A 22,636-nucleotide genomic window follows, 5' to 3' on the forward strand; every position below is an offset into this window, starting at 1 on the left:
TCAGTCTCACAGTCTCACTCATCTCTTTCAGTCTGACTCTGAGCTCTCAGTCACTGACTCACTCGACTCACTCAGCTCTTTTGCGCTGGCCTCTTTCTCTCTCTCTCTCTCTCTCTCTCTCTCTCTCTCTCTCTCTCTCACTCTCTCGCCATCTCTGTCGAAGACTAGAAGGTCACACCGTCGCAGGCTTCGCAAATCGCAACTGAACAAGTATGTCTCATTGTCTCTCACTCTCAAGTCTTAATGTCTCATCTCTCTTTCTCTCGTCTCTCAGACTTTACCCTCTCATCTCTGTCTCTCATTTGTCATTAGGGTTTCGAATTCTAATTTGGGGATTTTTGTGTAATTGCACTGCAATTATTGCAGCTCTCAGTCATCTCTTTCACTCTCTCGCCTCTCATCTCTGTCGAAGACTAGAAGGTCGCACCGTCGCAGGCTTCACAAATCACAACTAAACAGGTATGTCTCATTGTCTCTCACTCTCACTCTAAGTCTCAATGTCGCATCTCTCATTCTCTCGTCTCTCATACTTCACCCTCTCATCTCTGTCTCTCATCTGTCACTAGGGTTTCGAATTTCAAACTAGGATTTCGAATTCTAATTTGGGGATTTTTGTGTAATTTCAGCTCTCAGTCATCTCTCTCAGTCTCTCGCCTCTCGCCTCTCGCCTCTCATCTCTGTCGAAGACTCAAAGGTTGCAGGGTCACAGACTCGCAGCTTCTAATATGAACACGTATGTTTGTCATCTCTCTCACTATGAAGTCTCGTCTCTCACTATGAAGTCTCGTCTCTCACTCTAAAACAGTGAAACTAGGGTTTCGAATTCAAAGAATCAAATTTGGGGATTTTTGTGTAATTGTTGCAAGTTTCGAAATTCAATCAATTAGGGATTTTTGTGTAATTTCTAAAAGAAAGTGACTTAGGAACTGAATTGATTTGTTACAAGATAGTGAATTAATCAATTAGCACTGTAGATTACACTAATTTGCTAAAAGAAAGTGACTTAGGAACTGAATTGATTTGTTTTAAGGAACTGAATTGATTATTTTATATATTGTGCACCTTTTAGATTTGTTTATATATTGTGCATCATTCAGATTTGTTTATATATTGTGCATTTGTGCATCATTTAGATTTCTTCATTGCCTTCTCTTATTTACTGCATTTAGGGTTTAGGAGGGATGGACCCCCAACATCAGAAGCAAGACGAGTGAATAATAGCCCATTAGGCCCAGAACCGTGGTGGAGAACCGCACCTTGAATGGTCTGGTTTGGTTTGGTTTTTTTATTTCTTTCACGGTTTTAAGCACCGAACCGCACCGTGTATTAATGTCCGGCACAGCGCACGGTTCTAGGGGAAAAGTGAGTCAAATCGCACCGCGCTCACCCTTAGTGATCACGATAAGTGTTTTCTATTTTATTTTCTATTTAAATTTTATCTTTTCTCTAATTTCTTCTGAAATTCACCAGAAATTATCTCGTAGTTGTCAGTGTAATCTAAGAATAAGATGTTGTTCGTGACATTCTATACTATCTCCCCATATTTTTAGTTTCTTCAACGATTTACACGTTTTTTTCCAAACAATTGAAAATGTCCTCGAAAGTGCTTATTTACCTATTTTCTTCAATTTTTCTAATTTCTCAAAATTACAATCTAACTTTCGAAATTCTCTATAAATAATCCGGTCCTTGGATAATTATGATCTTAGTACCATTGTGTTCGTCTTATCGAGTACTTCAATTCTAAGCCCTCAAACTATTTTTGCAACGGTGAAAACCTACTTGAATAATTTCTGAAATACTTAGAAATGGTTTTCCTTAATTTCTAAAATAATAAATGAATTACTAATAACCTTAAATAAATTTCAGAAAATCAGTAATGACTTCAAATAAATCTTAGAAAATTTCTATAAGCTCAAAATAAAGTATAGGAAAATTCTAGGGCGTTACAGAATGACAACTGACGAAGGCAATGGCAGTGGGAGGCAGATCAATCTGGCAGAGGCAACTGAGGCAGTAACTGCAGGGATGCGCGGCATGACGGCCTACCTAGAACGGACTTTCGTCGTGATGGAGGAAGGAATTTTCACAGAGATGAGAGGTGTCAGGAAGACTTCGAAAACGGCATAGCGCGCCGACATGAGGAACAGTCTTGATAAGCTTAACTTGACTATGAGTGGCTTGGCTCAATAGCTTGGTTAAAACAGGCCTCAACCCAATGTTGTGTAGAACGAAGACGCGCCTGTCATCCAACAAATCATCTAGAATCCTCTACAACCACCACTAGAGGAGCAAATGGCTCAACATCAGCAACCAGTTCTCGAGATTGTCGAGCCAGTCTTGTTGCAATCGGCAGTTTAACCACGCCAGGTAGCTCCACCACAGGAGTTCGTAGTGCCACAACCGGCAAATCAACTACGTTACATTGCGCTGCACGCAAGAAACAACATCAGAAACGACGCAGGGAATAGTAATGGGCACAGCACGAATTACCTCTAAAGGGGCCAAAGGCCGCTGCCAAGGGTCCCATATAAGGATGTCGAAGAGGAAGCGGCACACTATGATCAACCAGTAACTATGGCCGTCGTAGAAAATATGCTCTAGGAACACATTAGAGGCTAAGGCTAAGAGGAAGCCTTAATATGATTTTCTCTATGGATCTTTTTCCTTACTTTGTTTAGTTTTCAGATTTGATGGATTTAATTCTTCTTCTATACATGTGCTTGATCATAGACTAGGATTTGGGTATTGAATTTTGGCATGAGAATTTGTTTTTAAACTATGTCCTGATTACATCCTGTATATGACACTTATGTCAAAACTCATTACAGGATATAATCATATATGTGACTCTGATGCTCTTGCCAGAGATTTTGCGAGTCTTTCTATCCTGGGACATCTCTTTCTTTTCGGAAGGTGAGAGTGTCACACCCCAAAGTGGGGTCTATCACTTTGAGCATGTGGCAGTGCCACATTGGTCACCAACTTTGAGATTAAGCCATCTCAAAGCCAATGATCAATGTAAGGCTGATTGACACTAGATTTTGAAACCAAAATTCAGAGTAAACTTTTTGCTTTTAACAAAACAAATGTAACCAGTGAAAGCATTCTCAAGTAGTGAGCTTATAAGTTTAAGCTGAATTTATGAAATGCTAATATAGACCCTTGTTTTCAAATTGATGGGAAAAGCAACATAGACAAATGAGAGATTCATTAAACTTTTAAAATAGAAAACCAATTGTGAAAGTTAAAGCAACAAGAGACATAAAGAGTAATGAGCCATTCTATTCCTTAGATCAATAACCAACAGTTTTCTCTTGCCAAGAGATCAAATCAAGGTAAAATAAAAGTGTGCGTAGAGTAAAAACATACTTATCCATGATGGGATCCTCTTCCTCATCACTTGTATATTCTGATGTGGGTGGTGAAGGAATGTCAGGGCTATGGGGTCTATCTTTCCAGCTGTCACATCTTCATCCTTCACTATCCGAGAGCTCTACAAAGCTAACCATGTTTCTTTCCTAAGGGTTTTCTACAACTTAACAAACTGTGTAGGGGTGAGCATTACTAATACCACTGATCACACACTCAATTAGTCTAAAACATTTTCATGCATTTCAAGGTAGTTTAAATAAGAAGATAATGTTTTAACAAACATGTTTTGCCAAGCTGGCCAAAATTGCAAGTATATCATTCACAAGGTATCCAATCGACATTAACATGTTCAAACCAAAGTATAACATGTGGAACTTATAATAAGATTTGCAGATTAACTTTGCTTAGGATTATTAGAACATAAAATGATATAAATCAATCAAGAAGACCATTTCTCAGTCTTGGATTACTTTGCATAATCCAATCACAAGTATCACAATCAACCATGCATCAATTCATGAAATGCAAACACTGATGTTCATCCACTCTCATACTTGTCCACAATAGTAAGGGCTTCCAACATCCATAATTTATTCATAAATTTGTAGGCGGAGGTTTTAAAACAGTTTATGCTCAAAATTGGCCAAGTGGTCAATGAGATAGTCTGACCTCCACTATGAGGTGTACGTCATATAAGATGACACGTCAAAACTAAGCACCCTGCGAGGCAAAACCCCAAACAATGAGCGAGAAAGGACATCAGTGTATATCGATTAAGGATCCTCCAACACTCACTCAGTTATCACAAATACCGAGCAAAGTAAATGTCAGAGCTATGTTAGCATGATTTCACCTTGTGAATAGTGACTACTATTCATAAGGATCAAAGTCGGCTGAACGTTTCCTTGGAGAGTTGGGAATTGACTGGCTAGTCATCCAATGCCGCGTGTCATCAAGTAGGGGTGGGCACAGATTGGTTTGGTTCGATTTTAGGTCTAAACCGAAGACTAAATCACTGTATTTAGTTTATGGATTTTCAAATCAAACCAAACCAATTAAAGTGAAAAAACCGAACCAATATCCAAACCGACTAAAGTTGATTTGGGTTGGTTGATCTGAACGATTTAGGTTTGGTCCAAAAAATCTTTTTTTTTTTTGTAGAGTGAGTGAGAGATGAGATGGAGAGATAGAGAGATATAGATGGAGATGGAGATGGAGGGGATGACAGCGGGCTAGAGGAAGGTGGCGGGGGCGGGGATAGTCTGGTATTGATGGGGATGAACAAACGAATTTTTTATATTAATTAGTATGTCCTTATTAGGGATGGCAATGGGCAGGTTCGGGGCGGGTTTGCAGTCCCGTCGGGTAATTGGTCCCCATCGGGAGTATTCGAGGTCTCTATTATTTTTTTAAAAATAACTTTTTTTATTAATAACATATCAAATTAATATATAATATAATAGATGAAATATATTAAATTTTATCATATTATATTACAATAACATTAAATCATAAAAAGAACACTATTAAATTTTAAAAACATGCAACAAAAATTAGTTTTGGACATATATACCGGAGAATTATATCAAGAAAATACCCTAAAAAATCAGATGAACAAGCTAGAAGGAGAGAGGAGCCGGAGAGAGGGGAGAGAAGCTGGAGAGATGAGAGCTCGGCAAGGCAGGTTGGGAGGGGAGGGAGGAGAGAGATGCGGTGTGTTGGAGGAGGGTTTTAGGGTATTTTAACAATGGGGCAAATTTGTAAAATCACTAATTAAGTGATTAGGGGTGTGCAACAAAGAAAAAAAAGGGTGTGCAACAAAGAAAATCTCTTTTTTAAATAACAGTATAGACATGATTAGCCCAAATTTTATGACTTTTTATATGATTGTAAATTTTCATCTCATTGATTAAATGAAACAAAAAAAAACATATATATAATAGAAAAAACCTATTAAACGGATTACGCTTGCTAAAATATCAGTGTTTGCTTACAACTTTATTTTTTACTTGCACATATATTTTGAGAACTATTTAAATAAATTTAGTAACTACATTCTCAGTTAATACATGTCTCAAAAAGTGACAATATTTACTACAAAGTGTAATGACAATTTGGTCAAAAGAAAAAGCCGGCCTCTCGCATGTATTACTTGAGATGAACTCGATACTTAGACTCATAACAACAACTGTCGTAACAAATCAATGGTGTATGCGTAAAAGTTTAAGATTAATCTAAAAAAAATGAAACACTCTCACGCTAAAAACAAAAAAACATCAAAGGTGCACAATAATAGATAGAATGTATGCTAAAAAACTAACGTATGCGCAATAGAAAGAGTCGCTTCGCACTCGCGAGAGCGAGTGCGGAGAGGCTAGATTAATCACAGTATAAGTTGAAATCAATTCTCTGTCATAAAGTTACAGGTAAGGTGCATGTTATTCTAGCCTCTCCGCACTCGCTCTCGCGAGTGCGAAGCGACTCTTTCTATTGCGCATACGTTAGTTTTTTAGCATACATTCTATCTATTATTGTGCACCTTTGATGTTTTTTTGTTTTTAGCGTGAGAGTGTTTCATTTTTTTTAGATTAATCTTAAACTTTTACGCATACACCATTGATTTGTTACGACAGTTGTTGTTATGAGTCTAAGTATCGGGTTCATCTCAAGTAATACATGCAAGAGGCCGGCTTTTCCTTTTGACCAAATTGTCATTACACTTTGTAGTAAATATTGTCACTTTTTGAGACATGTATTAACTGAGAATGTAGTTACTAAATTTATTTAAATAGTTCTCAAAATATATGTGCAAGTAAGAAATAAAGTTGTAAGCAAACACTGATATTTTAGCAAGCGTAATCCGTTTAATAGGTTGTTTCTATTATATATATGTTTTTTTTTTGTTTCATTTAATCAATGAGATGAAAATTTACAATCATATAAAAGTCATAAAATTTGGGCTAATCATGTCTATACTGTTATTTAAAAAAGAGAGCTGCTATTTGCACACCCTTTTTTTTCTTTGTTGCACACCCCTAATCACTTAATTAGTGATTTTACAAATTTGCCCCATTGTAAAAATACCTAAAACCCTCCTCCAACACACCGCATCTCTCTCCTCCCTCCCCTCCCAACCTGCCTTGCTGAGCTCTCATCTCTCCAGCTTCTCTCCCTCCTCTCCGGCTCCTCTTTCCTTCTAGCTTGTTGTCTGCAACACCACCCTCCCAGCTTGCCGTCTTCCTCGCAGCACCACCCTCCCAGCTCGCCAACCTCCTCGCAGCACCACCCTTCTCACACACCACCCTCCCAGCTCACCGAGCTCACCGAGCTCCCCGCAGCACCACCCTCCCTACAACACCACCTTCTCAGCTCGCCAAGCTCTTCGTAGCACCACCCTCCTTGCAGCAACATCCTCCCAGCTTGCCGACCTCCCTACAGGCCGCAGCACCACCCTCCCAACTCAGCACCGACCCTTATCTCTCTCTCTCTCTATCTCTCTCTCTCCTCCCTGCAGGACCACCATCTTATCTCTCTCTCTCTTCTCCCTGTAGCACCAATTTTTTTTTTTTTAAGTTATAGGTTCGGCTTACCAGTGCCGAACTTGGCTGTTTCGTTCAGCAGATATCCACCGAATAGAAGAGGATTGTTCGGCGGGTACCTGCCGAACGAAATAGCTAGGTTCGACACTGGTCTGCCGAACTTGCAATTTTTTTTTTTTTTAAGTTGGTGTTGTGGGGAGGAGGTGGTGCTGCGAGAAGGAGAGAGAAAGAGGAGGGTCGGTGCTGCGAGGAGGAAAAAGAGAGATAAGGAGGTGGTCGGGTGAGGGAAGGAGAGTGGGAGGGAGGCAGTCGGTGAGGGAGAGGGAGGGGCTGGGATGGCAAAGGCTTGAGTGTGGCTGGTTTTAGCATTTTTTTTTTGTTCTTTGTTTTTTTTTTAATTTAAAAATTCACATTTGGGGTGGGGTGTGTAGTGTTTGGATTGGGTGGGTGTGTAGTGAGAAATTTGGTGAGATTAATGAGGTTGGGGTATTTTGGTAATAAGAGGAGTGTGTAAAAGAGAAATTTTAAATTTTAGAAGATGGTAGGAGGTGTGTAGGAGAAAAAGGTGTGCAAAAAGGAAAAAAAAGTGTGCAAATAGTAACTCTCTTAAAAAAACATACGTTACTTTTAAAATGAGAATGCCTTTTCATGAAAAAACTTATAAGGAAAAGGATTTTAAAGAGTCTTGTTTTTCTTGGTAAAAAGAAGAAAAAGAGAAGATGTATTTTTATATATTATTTAAATTTTCTAATTGAAGCTGTTAGATACATTTTTTTTAATTTGTAGTTCACTTGTAAAAAGAATTATTTTGAAAATAATGGAGACAATTTGATTTTTGACCTCAAAATAAAAAATCAAAATTTGATAGTAGTGTCAATTCTACATAATGTAGAATTGGGTCAGTTTTCCCATCTGTTTTAACTTAGATAGATAAAAATTAGAAAACAAACAACTAAGAGAAAAACTATTTACAAAGTAGCATGGAGAAGAGTTTAAGCAAAGGCAAATAGAGTAGTAGAAACTTGGCAAAGTACACACGCTGGAATAAAGACAACGATGTGCAAAGTAAAAAAAAAAAAGATGATAATTGAAAACAAATGCATTTGTGTGTGTGCGTGTGTGTGCAATCAAACATGCAAATTTTTCTTTCTATTTAGTTTTAATTTGACAACAGATGGACAGCAGCCAACATGTACCCACAAAGCTATCATCCACATATTCAATTTAAAGAGTGTAGTAACAACAAAAAATATGCCACAGTTAATGAAAAACATTTCATAGGTAAGAAAAAAAAAAACTATTTAACAAAGTGCAGTCAAGATGAGTAAATGCTTTAATGATAAAAAAGTTTTGTAAGAAAGTTTTGTAATCTGCAAGCATAGCTGCTCCCCTTTTTTCCTGTGCACAGGAAAAATGCTGATATTGGCTGCTCTGGTTTCAATTGATCCTTTTCTTTCTTGATTTTCTAGCTCACTTTTTCTGTTTCCTATTTGAGCTGCAGGTATTCTTCAAGCAACTATATAGGTGTCTTCTACTTGTGCTCTTCTTCCCAGAACTGCATTGACTCACTCTCACACTTCTCTTTTGAAGTCACTTTCAAATAAGATTCTTTCTTTAGCCTGGTACCTTTCTTCATAAGGCTTTTTCTCTTCCTGATGTTCTTCCACTTTGCCCCCTAAATTTTTAAGATTTCTTAAAACTCTGCCTCAGGATTCTTCTTCTTCATCTCATTTCATCGATCTTTGGACCATAGGATATAAAGAGGGGCGGGCTGGCATTTTCTTTTTAGGGAACACCTATTTCTTGTCATTCAATGATTGAACGACGTCATAGTGGGTCTCAACTCCTTCATCTTTTGTACCTTCTTAAACTTCATCAGCAAAGTGTCAAAATAACAAATACAGTGGTACCTGAGAAAGTTGCAAGTGCCATCTCTGCTTGGTATAAAATAAAAGAGGAAGCTCATTCCCTTTGCACTGAAAGGCTTCATCCAAATAGTGTCAACTTCTAAAATCAATCAGGGTCATCAAAGTAATTGTCCATACTGAGCAAAAGAGAAAGAGATATGATCTACTCATAAACGGTGTCATCCGTATGAGTTTGCTTTTTTGTTAGTGATATCTATTGAAACATATATATAACAGTATTGAATTTTAAGGTTTGTCACCTAAGGAGATAAAATTGTCCACAATAGTATTGACTTTTATATTATATTTTTTCATCTCATTGATTAAAACATTTTTTTAAGGGTTTTCCTTCTTATTCTTGTGTCAATGCAACTTGTTGCATATGATGCACATGGAAGTAGGCACTAACACCGTATCCGTTCCCAAAATTATGACTGGAACTTATGATTACCCCAAACTATAAAAAAATATGCAAACTGTATTTAGAGAATCCAAGCTTTGAAAGGAATGGACAAATACACGAAGAACATGGTGCTACAAAAATGGACAACTACTGCACATTTTTTTAAGGGTTTTCCTTCTTATTCTTGTGTCATTGCAAGAGTTATGTTCTAAATTTCTAAAGAAGTTCCATTTCTTGTGCAGAAGTATTCCATTTTGGATTTAATGCTTGTAGACATTTTGGCTAGATGTTAAGATACTATTTTGGCTAAATGTGAAGATAAGTTCTGCAGGAGCACAATTCAATTGGATTGTAATCTGTCTATAGAATGTTAGAAATGCATTAACCATGATCTTCAACCCAAAAAAATAAAAAAACAACAAAAATCAAAGAGGAGAAAAAAGAGTTGATTAATATTTAGTACCTCATCCTTCCAGTTTTATTGGTCTTCTTTTTGCATCTCTGGCCCACTCCAGTTGTCTATTTTTGCATAGTGAAAAATAATAAAAACCATAAAATCAAACAAAGGAACAAAAATAGTAAAGGAAAGGTTTTTAGGGGGAATATCATTATCAAAATCCTAGAAGTAAAATGCTAAATACAACATTAATAATCATTAATCCTAGATTCACAAAACCTAGCGCCACACCTAACATAGTGTGTGTGGGGCTTGTTGCCCCTCTGTCCAGAGTTCCCTTTCCCATTGGTGCATAGGTCAAGCTGTTGGGAAGAGGTGTTAGGCTGCACAATGCACATGCACTACATAGATTAAAGATTTGACTTTCATACTAAAATTGTCATTACCTTAACAAAACTTTAACAGATAGATCGAGAAAAGAGAAGGAAATGCAGAAAATATCATTGACCCAACAATGAATTCTGTTTGTTAATATATGCAAAAGCCAAATATATCCTGAAAATGATTCCTAATAAAATAGCTTTAGGCAGCAAACCTGGGTATTGATGGAGGTAGTAAACTTAGGCCGACAATGAATTTGGAGTGAAACCCTCTCATCAAAAGCAATGAGTCTTCTTTCAACCCTTTTGCTAGTTTCGATTCTCCAACATTCTTTTCCAACGAAAAAAAATCAACAACACAGCCTTAACCCATTTTGGGTCCAACCCAAAATAAATCAAAAGAGAAAGAGAGAGAGAGCAAAGGGTAAACGGAGACGCTCACCATTTGGGTGGGTTGAGAAGGTTCGAGGTTTTGTGGGTTTTGGGCAGTTGGGATTTTGGAGAACGGATGCTCATCTGCTTCTCTTCTCAGCAGTCTCCCCCTCCCCCAATCCCTCTTACACATATCACTCCCTCCTTCTGATTTCCAAGAAAAGTCAAAGAAAGGAACAGACCTTTGTCTACAGAATGAGCTTTCCACGGGAGAAAGAGAGGGAAACTGAACCCAACAAAACTACTAAAGGAAATAGTGGGGAAGGAATGATGTGCTGCAGAAGAAGAGAACGTGCGAACGTGGTCAATTGGTCATGACTGGTTTTTTATTTTCTTAATTCGTTTACTTAGAATAGTGGTTGATTTACTTATTTATCCCCCTCAAATAAAAATTGTATGTTTTAGCAAACTGTTTCAACCATGGGTATTTGTGGAATATATGAAAATTTCACCTAAAGGAAACCTTTGCTTTATACATATTTACTGAAACAGGTAAGGTAACCGTTGCTAAAATAAAATTGTTTCAAATACGGAAACCAATTTATTTGAACAGGTGGAGGATGAAGGCCCAAGCACAAGAGTTTTATCCAATTCTGGCAACAACATTGAGCAACCTCTTAGAAGACGTTTGACTCATATAAGACGAATGACACGTTCGAGTACGTTGTACGTGTACGTAGATTGCCCTTCCACCCACACCGTCGCAACGCCGTCATGCGAGTGGATTTAGGGTGTCCACAATAGTTGAGGGTGTCCACAACTAGAAGGAGATAAAAAAAGCAAACATTGAATAAACAGATAGTGACAGGGGTGAAACAGTTGTTAAAAAAAAAAACTAGAAGGAGGTACCCTTCTAATTTTGATAGCAATAGTTTATCACCTATTATCATGTCTAGCAAAAGGGTTGAAAGAAGACTCATTGCTTTTTATGATTAAGGAATAGAAATTTTAGTCAATACAATTGTTGAGGGGAGAGAAGCTGGAGAGATGAGAGCTCGGCAAGGCAGGTTGGGAGGGGAGGGAGGAGAGAGATGCGGTGTGTTGGAGGAGGGTTTTAGGGTATTTTAACAATGGGGCAAATTTGTAAAATCACTAATTAAGTGATTAGGGGTGTGCAACAAAGAAAAAAAAGGGTGTGCAACAAAGAAAATCTCTTTTTTAAATAACAGTATAGACATGATTAGCCCAAATTTTATGACTTTTTATATGATTGTAAATTTTCATCTCATTGATTAAATGAAACAAAAAAAAAAACATATATATAATAGAAAAAACCTATTAATCTTTCGTAATTCCATTATAGGGGTGAGATCAATCTTTCGTGTCAAGCTAGAAGGAGAGAGGAGCCGGAGAGAGGGGAGAGAAGCTGGAGAGATGAGAGCTCGGCAAGGCAGGTTGGGAGGGGAGGGAGGAGAGAGATGCGGTGTGTTGGAGGAGGGTTTTAGGGTATTTTAACAATGGGGCAAATTTGTAAAATCACTAATTAAGTGATTAGGGGTGTGCAACAAAGAAAAAAAAGGGTGTGCAACAAAGAAAATCTCTTTTTTAAATAACAGTATAGACATGATTAGCCCAAATTTTATGACTTTTTATATGATTGTAAATTTTCATCTCATTGATTAAATGAAACAAAAAAAAACATATATATAATAGAAAAAACCTATTAAACGGATTACGCTTGCTAAAATATCAGTGTTTGCTTACAACTTTATTTTTTACTTACACATATATTTTGAGAACTATTTAAATAAATTTAGTAACTACATTCTCAGTTAATACATGTCTCAAAAAGTGACAATATTTACTACAAAGTGTAATGACAATTTGGTCAAAAGGAAAAGCCGGCCTCTCGCATGTATTACTTGAGATGAACTCGATACTTAGACTCATAACAACAACTGTCGTAACAAATCAATGGTGTATGCGTAAAAGTTTAAGATTAATCTAAAAAAAATGAAACACTCTCACGCTAAAAACAAAAAAACATCAAAGGTGCACAATAATAGATAGAATGTATGCTAAAAAACTAACGTATGCGCAATAAAAAGAGCCGCTTCGCACTCGCTCTCGCGAGTGCGAAGCAGCTCTTTTTATTGCGCATACACCAATATTTTGGTAAACATAATTCATTTAATAAGCTGTATTACGTATATTCTTAAAACATTTAGCTAGTCTTTTCGGGAATAGAATTTATCCGGCTTTCCTTCGTTCTGGCCAAATAAAAATATCGAATTACATTTTTAATTTACCACTCGCTTCAGCTATTGTGCGAATAAGCTCTCCTTATTGTGCAAACGTTGTTATTTTAGCATGCCCAATTTATCCTATAAAATTTTCTATTGTGCATACGTAAAAACTTTTTATAATGAAATAATTATTTATTTGAAGAAAGTTTCTCAATTTGACTTCTTATAAGAAAATTATAGAATCAAATATCATTGTGAATTTTTGATATATTCTCTTCATGTCCAGGAGTAGCTGAAGCAAGTGGTAAGTTGATTCATTTTCAACTTTTTGATTAGGGTTCGAATCCCATGGGGTGCAATTGTTATAATTTTTTTTTTATATATTGATACATTTTTTATTTGCTTTAAATAAGTTGGTTGTGTGTGTGTGTGGAAGAAAGTGCGTGAGTGCAGTGTGTGGTGAGGTAAGGTTAGTGGCTGTGAGTGTAATTGGTGCAGCGTTTCCTTGCAGTGTATATAGTTTGGTGAGTGGCTATGAGTGTGGTGAGTGTTCATTTGAATTTTCTTTTTCTTAATTGAAATTGGTTTTATAGCCTATAAATTTTGTAGAAAGAGAACCTTTAATTTTCCTTTTACAATAGATATTGTTACTTATTTGCATGAAAACAACAAATAGAAGAAATATTTATTTTAAGTGCACCTTGATACCCCCAATTTCCTCTCCATACTCCAGTACAAATTTTCTTCACAAAAAGTTTTCATTTCACTCTTAAATAAAAAAGATAAAACAAAATAAAGAAATCCCCCCCCTCCCCCCCAAAACAGGGGTTGGCAGCCCCTCCAAATCGGATGTCCCTCCCCTCTCCTCAATGACCCCAATTAATTCATGTTATTAATTGCCTAATAGTACCAAGTAAATAGGGTCATTGAGGGGAGGAGAGAGGGACATCCAATATCTAGTCTTTGGCCACATCCCCTGCACATGCCAAAAAGCTTTCTCATATTGCGCATAATTTAATTTGTTTTTCCACAATAGGTGTTGCATAATTTTCATGTGTGCATTTCTTTCTCCTTGCCCTTGCCTATATTTCTCTATGATATTTCTATATCTGATTATTATTGTACGTCATATTTAAATTTGCATGTTTTAGGTTCTTCTCAATGATACTCAAGGGATGGGAAAAACGTTATTATTCAAAAAATATAATATAAGGATAAACGATGGTGTAAGAAAAATAAAACCAATTAATAAATGTTATTAATTTGAACAATACCAATTCATATCACATTTTCTGTACAATACTATCAACTATTCCAGTTTTGCTCATGAGTTTAGAGTATAATACATAAAATAGTAACAATTCACACTACTTTTCTTGTTGTAATCTTCTAATAGCTAGTATTAATGTATACTCCCAATAGCTCAATTACATTGCAAAATCTTCTAATAGGTAGCACATCCGAGTTACTAATCTTCTTATTACAAAAATTAAGAACCTTAACAAATACCAAATTAACATGGGACACATCTGAGTTAATATCAGTGCATAATGAACTAATATCATCAGCATGTAAACCTTTGATTTAAAGTAGTACTCATCCTGAAATGCATACTTGAAGCCTTCAAGATTTATTGGGTTACAGTAGTCATCAATGAAAGCTTCACTCGGACAACCTAAACAAAGAGACGATTAGTAAGAAGATTAAAAAATGTTTAGACAACCCAGGCTAAGAATATAATAGACACATCAAAAGTGCCTCATTATCTTTCAAAAGAAAGAAATTTCTCACACATCAAAGAAGAAAAACCCATCTTTTTCCACACATTTAAATATATTAAATCAACATAAATGTTAGATGAGCCAAGCCAAAAACCTATAAAAAGGGTAGAACATAAGAAAAGTCTATGATAATATACAATTCAGGAAAAAAAATAATAAAATAGGCTCTCTCTCTCTCTCTCTCTCCATCTCTCTCTCATCCAAAACAAACTGAATTTTGGTAAAATCCCTCCCAATATCTACACCCGCATTTCATCAAGCACCTCATATTCAACATAAATAAAAATTTTAACGTATAAAAAAAATTCTAGAACATAAGAAAAGTTTGTGGTAATATACAATTCAGAAAAAAGAAAAAGAAAAAAAAAAGCATAGGCTGATGAGCAAATAAACCCATACCATTTTCCTATGCAATGGATACAAAATCGCTTTCTTTTATAGCTTCTGCACCTAACAACCCTGCCCTTACCACTGCTCCGCCATTGATGGCACATTGTGGCCTCTACTTCCATCCTCTGTGAAATCCAAAGTCATAAATTGCATAAATAAAAATAGTGACAACAAAGCATAAACAGAGAATTACAAACTTCTTACTCTTACTCTTTGATACTCCTTCCCAAAATTTGGCTTTGGTTTTTGCTTCTCTGAAATCTTTGAAGCCCTAACCGAACCACCAACATGTCAATGTCCTGTCTTAACACCCAACTCCTTTCACACGCTTCTTTTTTCTGCACTCCCTTTTTCAAAACCATTTCAACTCCCTCGCCATTAAAACCACCACCACCACCTTCTTGACCTTCTCCTCATGACCCCAACTCACTAACCCCATCAACTTCCTCATTTCTCAGACGCATCCAACCAAACCCATTTTCCCAATCCCTGGCCACTCTTGTTTGGTAATAGAAATACCCCCACACTTCTTATTCCCTCCACGCTTCTTATTCCTCATTCCTCTTCCAATTCCCACCACGCTTCTTCTTCTTCACAATCTGAGCAACCCAATCACCTTCAACTCCCAACCATTTTGTTCCATCACCACATCCCACAAAGAAGAGAGAACGTGGTTTGGATACAAAAGAAAAATAAAAGAGAACGTGGTCTCCTAAACGTGGTGTCATACTGCATTATTTTTCATATTTATTTTTTAATTTGTTTAATTGCAAGAGTGGTTGATTACTTATTTGTCCTTATCGAATTGAAATTGTATGTTTTAATAAATTTAATTAACTATGGGTAGTTGTGAGATTTCAAAAAATTTCACCTAATGGAGGTGTTTGCTTTATATATATAGATAAAAGATAAATTATTAAAATATATGTAAATGTAATAAAAAATGAAACCCATCCAAAGTTCTAAACCCCAAAAATAATAAACTTAATTCACTACAACAGTAAAACACAAACCTAAAGGCTAAAACATAAACCAAACCCCAATCTCGCGCCGCCCTCTCTCTTTCAGTCTCACAGTCTCACAGTCTCACAGTCTCAGTCTGACTCTGAGCTCTCAGTCACCGACTCACTCAGCTCTCTCGCGCTGGCCTCTCTCTCTCTCTCTCTCTCTCTCTCTCTCTCTCTCTCACTCTCTCGCCATCTCTCTCGAAGACTAGAAGGTCACACCGTCGCAGGCTTCGCAAATCGCAACTGAACAGGTATGTCTCATTGTCTCTCATTCTCAAGTCTCAATGTCTCATCTCTCTTTCTCTCGTCTCTCAGACTTTACCCTCTCATCTCTGTCTCTCATCTGTCACTAGGGTTTCGAATTCAAACTAGGGTTTCGAATTCTAATTTGGGGATTTTTGTGTAATTGCACTGCAATTATTGCAGCTCTCAGTCATCTCTTTCACTCTCTCGCCTCTCATCTCTGTCGAAGATTAGAAGGTCGCACCGTCGCAGGCTTCGCAAATCACAACTGAACAGGTATGTCTCATTGTCTCTCACTCTCACTCTAAGTCTCAATGTCTCATCTCTCATTCTCTCGTCTCTCATACTTCACCCTCTCATCTCTGTCTCTCATCTGTCACTAGGGTTTCGAATTTCAAACTAGGGTTTCGAATTCTAATTTGGGGATTTTTGTGTAATTTCAGATCTCAGTCATCTCTCTCACTCTCTCACCTCTCGCCTCTCATCTCTGTCGAAGACTCAAAGGTTGCAGGGTCACAGGCTCGCAGGCTCGCAGCTTCTAATCTGAACACGTATGTTTGTCATCTCTCTCACTATGAAGTCTCGTCTCTCATCTCTGTCTCTCACTCTAAAACAGTGAAACTAGGGTTTCGAATTCAAAGAATCAAATTTGTGGATTTTTGTGTAATTGTTGCAAGTTTCGAAATTCAATCAATTAGGGATTTTTGTGTAATTGCTAAAAGAAAGTGACTTAGGAACTGAATTGATTTGTTTTAAGGAACTGAATTGATTTGTTTATATGTTGTGCACCTTTCAGATTTGTTTATATGTTGTACTTGTGCATCTCTCAGATTTGTTTATATATTGTGCATCATTCAGATTTGTTTATATATTGTGCATTTGTGCACCATTTAGATTTGTTCATTGCCTTCTCTTATTTACTGCATTTAGGGTTTAGGAGGGATGGACCCCTAACATCAGAAGCAAGACGAGTGAATAATAGCCCATTAGGCCCAGAACCGTGGTGGAGAACCGCACCTCACCGCACCTTGAATGGTCTGGTTTGGTTTGGTTTTTTTATTTCTTTCACGGTTTTAAGCACCGAACCGCACCGTGTAGAATGTCTGGCGCGGCGCACGGTTCCGGGTTGAAAGTGAGTCAAACCGCACCGCGAGTGTGAGGACTGGGGGTGGCCTTTACCTAACCAAGTGATAATAATAATAATAATAATAAATTAATCAAAGCAGAAAGTTTGTGAGACCAAACCCACTTGCTAGAGTTTAGTTTCACAGTCTCTTTTAGTGTATATATTTACAACTTCAATCCCTTTGCTTCAAGCCAGAAAATATTTTGGGTACATCTCTCTATCTATCATCGTAAGCATGATACCAATTTGCAACCATGTGAACATTATTTTTGTGGTTTTCAATTTTTTTAATATGATAAATCTCATGCTTGGCTTGCGTACTATTACATTGTTTTTACCATTTTATGTTATGATTTGTCGACACCATATATATCACTGATACACTCGTAGCTCTATATAGAATATGGAATATTGGAATTTGTTAGCTGAAAACGAATGGAATTTGTATCCGTTTATTTAATACTACAAATTTATTCTCGCTACGTTTTTTGGAGTTATGGTTTTTAATTTTCAGATTTAATAGGAGGAGGTTACATGGGGTTTGGGTTGCCTATAAAATTGGTCACCCTACTTCACAATTGATATACTAGTATAATTCTTTCTCTACCTCTCTTATATCTTTCAGCTTTGTTATTTTTCACCTTGGAGACTAAAAATATTGTTTTACTTGATAAATATTTATTGGATTCCAGTGATTGCCTGCCTTGGCTTGAAGTTAAAGTGTACCTGAAAGTTTGAATTCTAAAACTAGCTTCATTCTCTAGGAAGATTTTCAGAATTCTTGTGCACCAGAGAAGCAATGGAAGACACTACAAAGCAAGTGATTACGAATAACCCGAACCCAACTGTGTTGCAGAGCAAGGAGTTATATGAGGTATTGTCCATAGCTAGTCTGCTTAATTGGAATATATTTGTCTATATGCACAAATTTACATTTAAACTGGTCTTCCCATTGATGTGACAGTATATATTGAACACTAGTGTGTACCCAAGAGAATCAAATCTTCTAAAGGAACTGAAGATTGCTTCTACAAACCACCCTATGTAAGTCTCCAAATTTCTAACTACTATGCCAAAATGATGGTGCAGTCAGATTACAGAAGTTAAAGTTTGCATGTGACGAGAGAGATTGACACACAAAGTGTGTACACTGCGATGACAACCGAACTAAATTGTGGTCTATCCATTTTATTGTGTAGGGCTTTCATGGGTGCAGCACCTGATGCAGGTCAGTTAATGGCCATGATCTTGAAACTAGTGAATCCCAGAAAAGCAATTGAAATTGGAGTTTTTACTGGATACTCTCTTCTCCTCACAGCTCTTACGACTCCTGATGATAGCAAGGTTGGTAACTTGGTGTGTGTATATACGAGACAGTCTAGCAAGATAAGATACTTTTCCAAATTCACAGTCTAACAACATAAAATCTTATGTTATAATATATATTATATACATATCAAGTAATATAGATGTCTACCTACCAACAAAGTTATGCTTTATAATGCATATATCAATGCAGATTACAGCCATAGACATTGATCGAAAAGCATACGAAATAGGGTTGCCAGTTATCAAAAAAGCTGGTGTGGAACACAAGATCAATTTCATTGAGTCCCCAGCTCTGCCTATCCTTGATAAACTCTTACAAGAGGTAAGGAGAGAAGAGTGGTACTTTGTATTTGGATTCGTTTCTTAAATTCCAAGTATTTGAAAATTGTTGCTGCTTCAATCTTCATGCATGTTTTGCTGCAGCCAGAGCAGGAAGGGAGTTTTGACTTTGCTTTTGTTGATGCGGACAAGAACAACTATTGGAATTACCATGAAAGGCTAATGAAGCTGATTAAGGTTGGTGGGATAGTTATCTATGATAACACACTCTGGGGAGGAACAGTTGCTTTGCCCGAAGAGGCTGTTCCAGAGGCCAGAAGGGAATGGAGGCAGTGTGCAATTGAGTTTAATAAATTGGTTTCCACTGACACTCGCGTCGAGATATCCCAAGTTCCAGTGGGTGATGGGATCACAATCTGCAGGAGAATTCACTGAATAAAAAAGTGAAGCACATTATTATATTTCCAAAAAAAGATTATAGAAAATAATCTTGTACCTCAAACTTCTTGTAACAGTCTTATGTACCTCGGTTGAGATGAATAAAAACCATTCAGTTCAAAAAATTACAATTTCAAATCCTTTTCTCCCATTAAGTTGTGCAAGCTTGATAACAGAAATTTGACTGGTTGGTGTTTGGTTCAACTGTCAAATCAAGATAAGCAGTTGCAGATTAAGAATGGCAGCTTCTTTGAGTTATATTTTATTCAACCAAGCACTCATTCATGGCAATTAAAATAATATGAAAATTATTAAATTAAAAAATAAGCAAGGGTTAGAAAGGTAGTTAATGAACTGTGAGACAGAAGGAAAGCAGGAAGTGGTATACTTGTTATGCCACCTAACTAAACTATGTCCTAACCATTTTATATATTGTGAAGTGCTTTCTTTGGTACTGCACCAGATGCAGGTCAGTTATTGGCCATGCTATTTAAAATTGTGAATGCCAAAAAGACAATTGAGGTTGGAGTTTTTACTGGATACTCTCTTCTCCTCACTGCTCTCACTATTCCTGATGATGGCAGGGTTTGTTTTTCTTCATTCATCAGCTGTCTGTGTTTAATAATCTCATTAACAAACTAGAAATGGTTGTTGATACAATAATGCAGATTTTGGCTGTGGATAGTGATCGAAAAACATATGAGGTAGGCCTGCCAATTATCAAAAAAGCCGGAGTAGAACACAAAATCGACTACATTGAATCTCCAGCTCTGCCTATTCTTGATAACCTCGTGGGAGATGTAAGCATTAATAGTCCATATTACTGCTACTCTTCATGCACCATTTCAAACAACGTCCTAAAACAATTTCTTTGAAGCCTATTTTCTTAGTAAATTGTTGTGTTAATATGGGGTTCTGTGGCAGGCTGGCAGCCAAAGAATGAGGGGGATTTCGACTTTGCCTTTGTTGATGCTGACAAACAAAATTATTGGAACTATCATGAGAGGCTGATGAAACTGATAAAGATAGGTGGGCTTGTTGTATATGATAACACACTCTGGGGAGGAGCAGTGGCTTTGCCTGAAGAGGCTGTTCCAGAGATCAAAAAGTATGGGAGGCAGAGTACAATTGAGTTTACCAAATCAGTGGCAGCTGACCCTCGAGTCGAAATTTCTCATGCTTCTGTAGGGGATGGGATCATCATCTGCAGGCACATTTGCTAAGTTTCTTCTGCTGGGGTCTATCAGGTTCCAGTAACATGCAAGACCTTGTACTTAATCGTTGAGTGAATAAATATTGCTTACTATTTTGGAGGTTTATAGCTTTAGTGGTAAAGCACTTACTCTACAACAATGGCGAGAGTTTGAAATATTGCTTATTGTTTTGCTGAATCAATGTATGTCTCGTGTCATTTTCAAATGTTTACTTGTTTTTTATTGAAACTCAATGTTGAATAAGTGAATTGATCTAGAACTCAGATGTAACAAGATGAGTTCAGTGCATTCAAATTGCATGATCTTAATGTCTCAACTACTCTCAATTTCCCAAGCCAAATCCAGATTGTTTTCTTTCATAGTTTCATATGATGGCCAAAATAGTGCAAAGGAGTATGGGACTGAAAATGTGGGTTTTTGGAGTATGCATCCAAGTCCATTTATATTTACAGCCTTGCTAGAGTTGGAAAAATTATTGAGTGTAACTAATACACCGACACGTGGTGTAACTAATTCAACGTGTAAGGGTATTACTCAGAATTTAAATTATGTATTTGTTTTTGGTGCATGTTATTTATTTGGAAAATTAGAGTTTTTTTTTTGGCCCCTGGTAAAATTAGAGTTTAATGCTTAAAATGTACTCTCTTTAGACTAAAACTTTTTTCCTTAAAAAAATCCCTTTGACCACTGACATGTCAGATAAAAAAAAAAAAAAGCCACGTCAGACAATAAAAAAAATGCCAAAATTGTCTTTACAGGATAAGAAATCAGTTTTTCATGTGATATCATAATCTCCTTAATTAACGTGTAACATTATGTTATCCGACTTTGGTGGTATATACGTGTTTTCAGTTTGCCCCCTCCCCCTATTAATTTCTCAAAAATATGTGTGCAGTAGTTTCATTTTAACTGATGCTTAGTTTATGATTTTTCTCTGTTTTTGAACAAAAAAAATTTGCAATTCTTCTAATTTATGTGTCTGCTGTGAAATCACCATCTCTAACAACCATATTTGTTTGTTTGTAAGTATAACATAAAGATTCTACATTTATATTCTTGCTTCTGGGTCAACTGTAGTTGGTATATTGTTAGTACATTTTGGGCTCGGGCTTGAATTATAGGAGCCCAATAGGGCTTTCGGGCCAGGCTGGGCCGGGCTTAGGTTTTAATACACAAGCCCAAGGCCTGCCCATTGGGCTTTGGCTTGCGGGCTTGGAGGGCCGGGCTGGGCTAGGGCCTAACGGGCGGCCCAGAATGGGCCCAAATCCTATTTAGACACATATATATCTTCAAAAAAAAAATATGGGATTTTGGTTATGTTGTGATTTGAACATGAGACCTCACATAACAAGCTTCAACTCTCAGCCAACTGAGCTGACTAGTTTATTTGTTAAGTTTGTGAATCATAACATGTTTAATAGCTCTTTCGTTTGTTTACTTCAATAAATTATTAATATGTTTATTAAGTTATTATATAATACTATTATGTTAGTAATAGTGTAATACCATAAATAATAAACTTTTAAAATTATATACAACATTACAACTATAATAAAACATAAATGTACATATGTTTTCAACGATCCGAACCGTTCAAATTTTAGTTATTTACTCAAAGATAATTCGTGCAAAAAATAAGCTTAATCGGAGATGTAAAAGTAACATAACGGTGGTCAAATTAATGAGCGATCGTGGTTTTTCTAATGATAATCGAATGGGTAGATGAATTTCGATTTGGCCGATTTTTTGTAAGAATGATCTTTGACTATGAATATAGAAAATGAACGGGCCAGATTGTTGAAATCACGTTTTGGTCTTCATAATTATGGAAACAACAAGATTTCAACGGGAAAGTTATTAGAATTATACTCTTCAAGTGTATTTATATGTAGAAGCTCACATATTGATCGTGTTTTCAACGATCCGAACTGTTCAAACTTTAGTTCCCCACTCAAAGAGAATTTTTGCAAAAAATTAGCTCAATCGAAAATGTAAGAGTGACGTAACGGTGGTCGAATTAATGAATGATCGTGGTTTTTCTAATGATAATCGAACATTCGAACAGGTAGATGAATTCCTATTTGGCCGATTTTTTGTAAGGATGATCTTTAACTATCAACATAAATAATGAACGGTTCAGATCGTTGAATTAATGAACGATCGTGGTTTAATAACTTTAATTATAATTGTATTATAAAAGTTTATTATAA

The 22,636-nt window shown here is 36.6% G+C and overlaps 2 protein-coding genes across 9 annotated transcripts; both read left to right on the forward strand.

Annotated features, from left to right (window-relative positions):
- Window positions 1-15,843: 15,843 nt before the first annotated feature.
- Window positions 15,844-19,332, forward strand: LOC147277630 (putative caffeoyl-CoA O-methyltransferase At4g26220). 8 transcript variants are annotated; one of them, XM_086253339.1, is made up of 8 exons: window positions 15,844-16,048; window positions 16,224-16,316; window positions 16,484-16,595; window positions 17,859-18,040; window positions 18,131-18,210; window positions 18,366-18,510; window positions 18,686-18,817; window positions 18,919-19,331. In XM_086253339.1, exons 4-8 carry the CDS (start codon window positions 17,966-17,968, stop codon window positions 19,207-19,209), a joined length of 723 nt encoding a protein of 240 aa, XP_086109465.1. In that variant the 5' UTR covers window positions 15,844-16,048; window positions 16,224-16,316; window positions 16,484-16,595; window positions 17,859-17,965; the 3' UTR covers window positions 19,210-19,331. The 8 variants fall into 8 exon arrangements, with proteins under 8 accessions (XP_086109465.1, XP_086109466.1, XP_086109467.1 ...); XM_086253340.1 differs by having other exon boundaries at window positions 17,931-18,040; XM_086253341.1 differs by having other exon boundaries at window positions 16,484-16,591; window positions 17,935-18,040.
- Window positions 19,333-19,513: 181 nt separating this feature from the next.
- Window positions 19,514-20,666, forward strand: LOC147277631 (putative caffeoyl-CoA O-methyltransferase At4g26220). Its single transcript, XM_086255679.1, has 4 exons — window positions 19,514-19,554; window positions 19,653-19,797; window positions 19,881-20,012; window positions 20,145-20,666. Exons 1-4 carry the CDS (start codon window positions 19,514-19,516, stop codon window positions 20,433-20,435), a joined length of 609 nt encoding a protein of 202 aa, XP_086111805.1. The 3' UTR covers window positions 20,436-20,666.
- The last annotated feature ends 1,970 nt before the right edge of the window (window positions 20,667-22,636 follow it).

This window comes from Dryas octopetala, chromosome 8, assembly GCF_963921425.1.
Source record: "Dryas octopetala chromosome 8, drDryOcto1.1, whole genome shotgun sequence".
Classification (NCBI taxonomy): domain Eukaryota; kingdom Viridiplantae; phylum Streptophyta; class Magnoliopsida; order Rosales; family Rosaceae; genus Dryas; species Dryas octopetala.

Coding starts and splice junctions, on each gene's coding strand:
- LOC147277631 (XM_086255679.1), top strand. CDS start 19,514: ATGAAAATTATTAAATTAAAAAATAAGCAAGGGTTAGAAAG. Junction 19,555..19,652: donor AATAAGCAAGGGTTAGAAAG/GTAGTTAATGAA, acceptor TATATTGTGAAG/TGCTTTCTTTGGTACTGCAC. Junction 19,798..19,880: donor CTATTCCTGATGATGGCAGG/GTTTGTTTTTCT, acceptor ACAATAATGCAG/ATTTTGGCTGTGGATAGTGA.
- LOC147277630 (XM_086253342.1), top strand. CDS start 17,966: ATGGAAGACACTACAAAGCAAGTGATTACGAATAACCCGAACCCAACT. Junction 18,041..18,130: donor AGAGCAAGGAGTTATATGAG/GTATTGTCCATA, acceptor TTGATGTGACAG/TATATATTGAACACTAGTGT. Junction 18,511..18,685: donor CGACTCCTGATGATAGCAAG/GTTGGTAACTTG, acceptor ATATCAATGCAG/ATTACAGCCATAGACATTGA.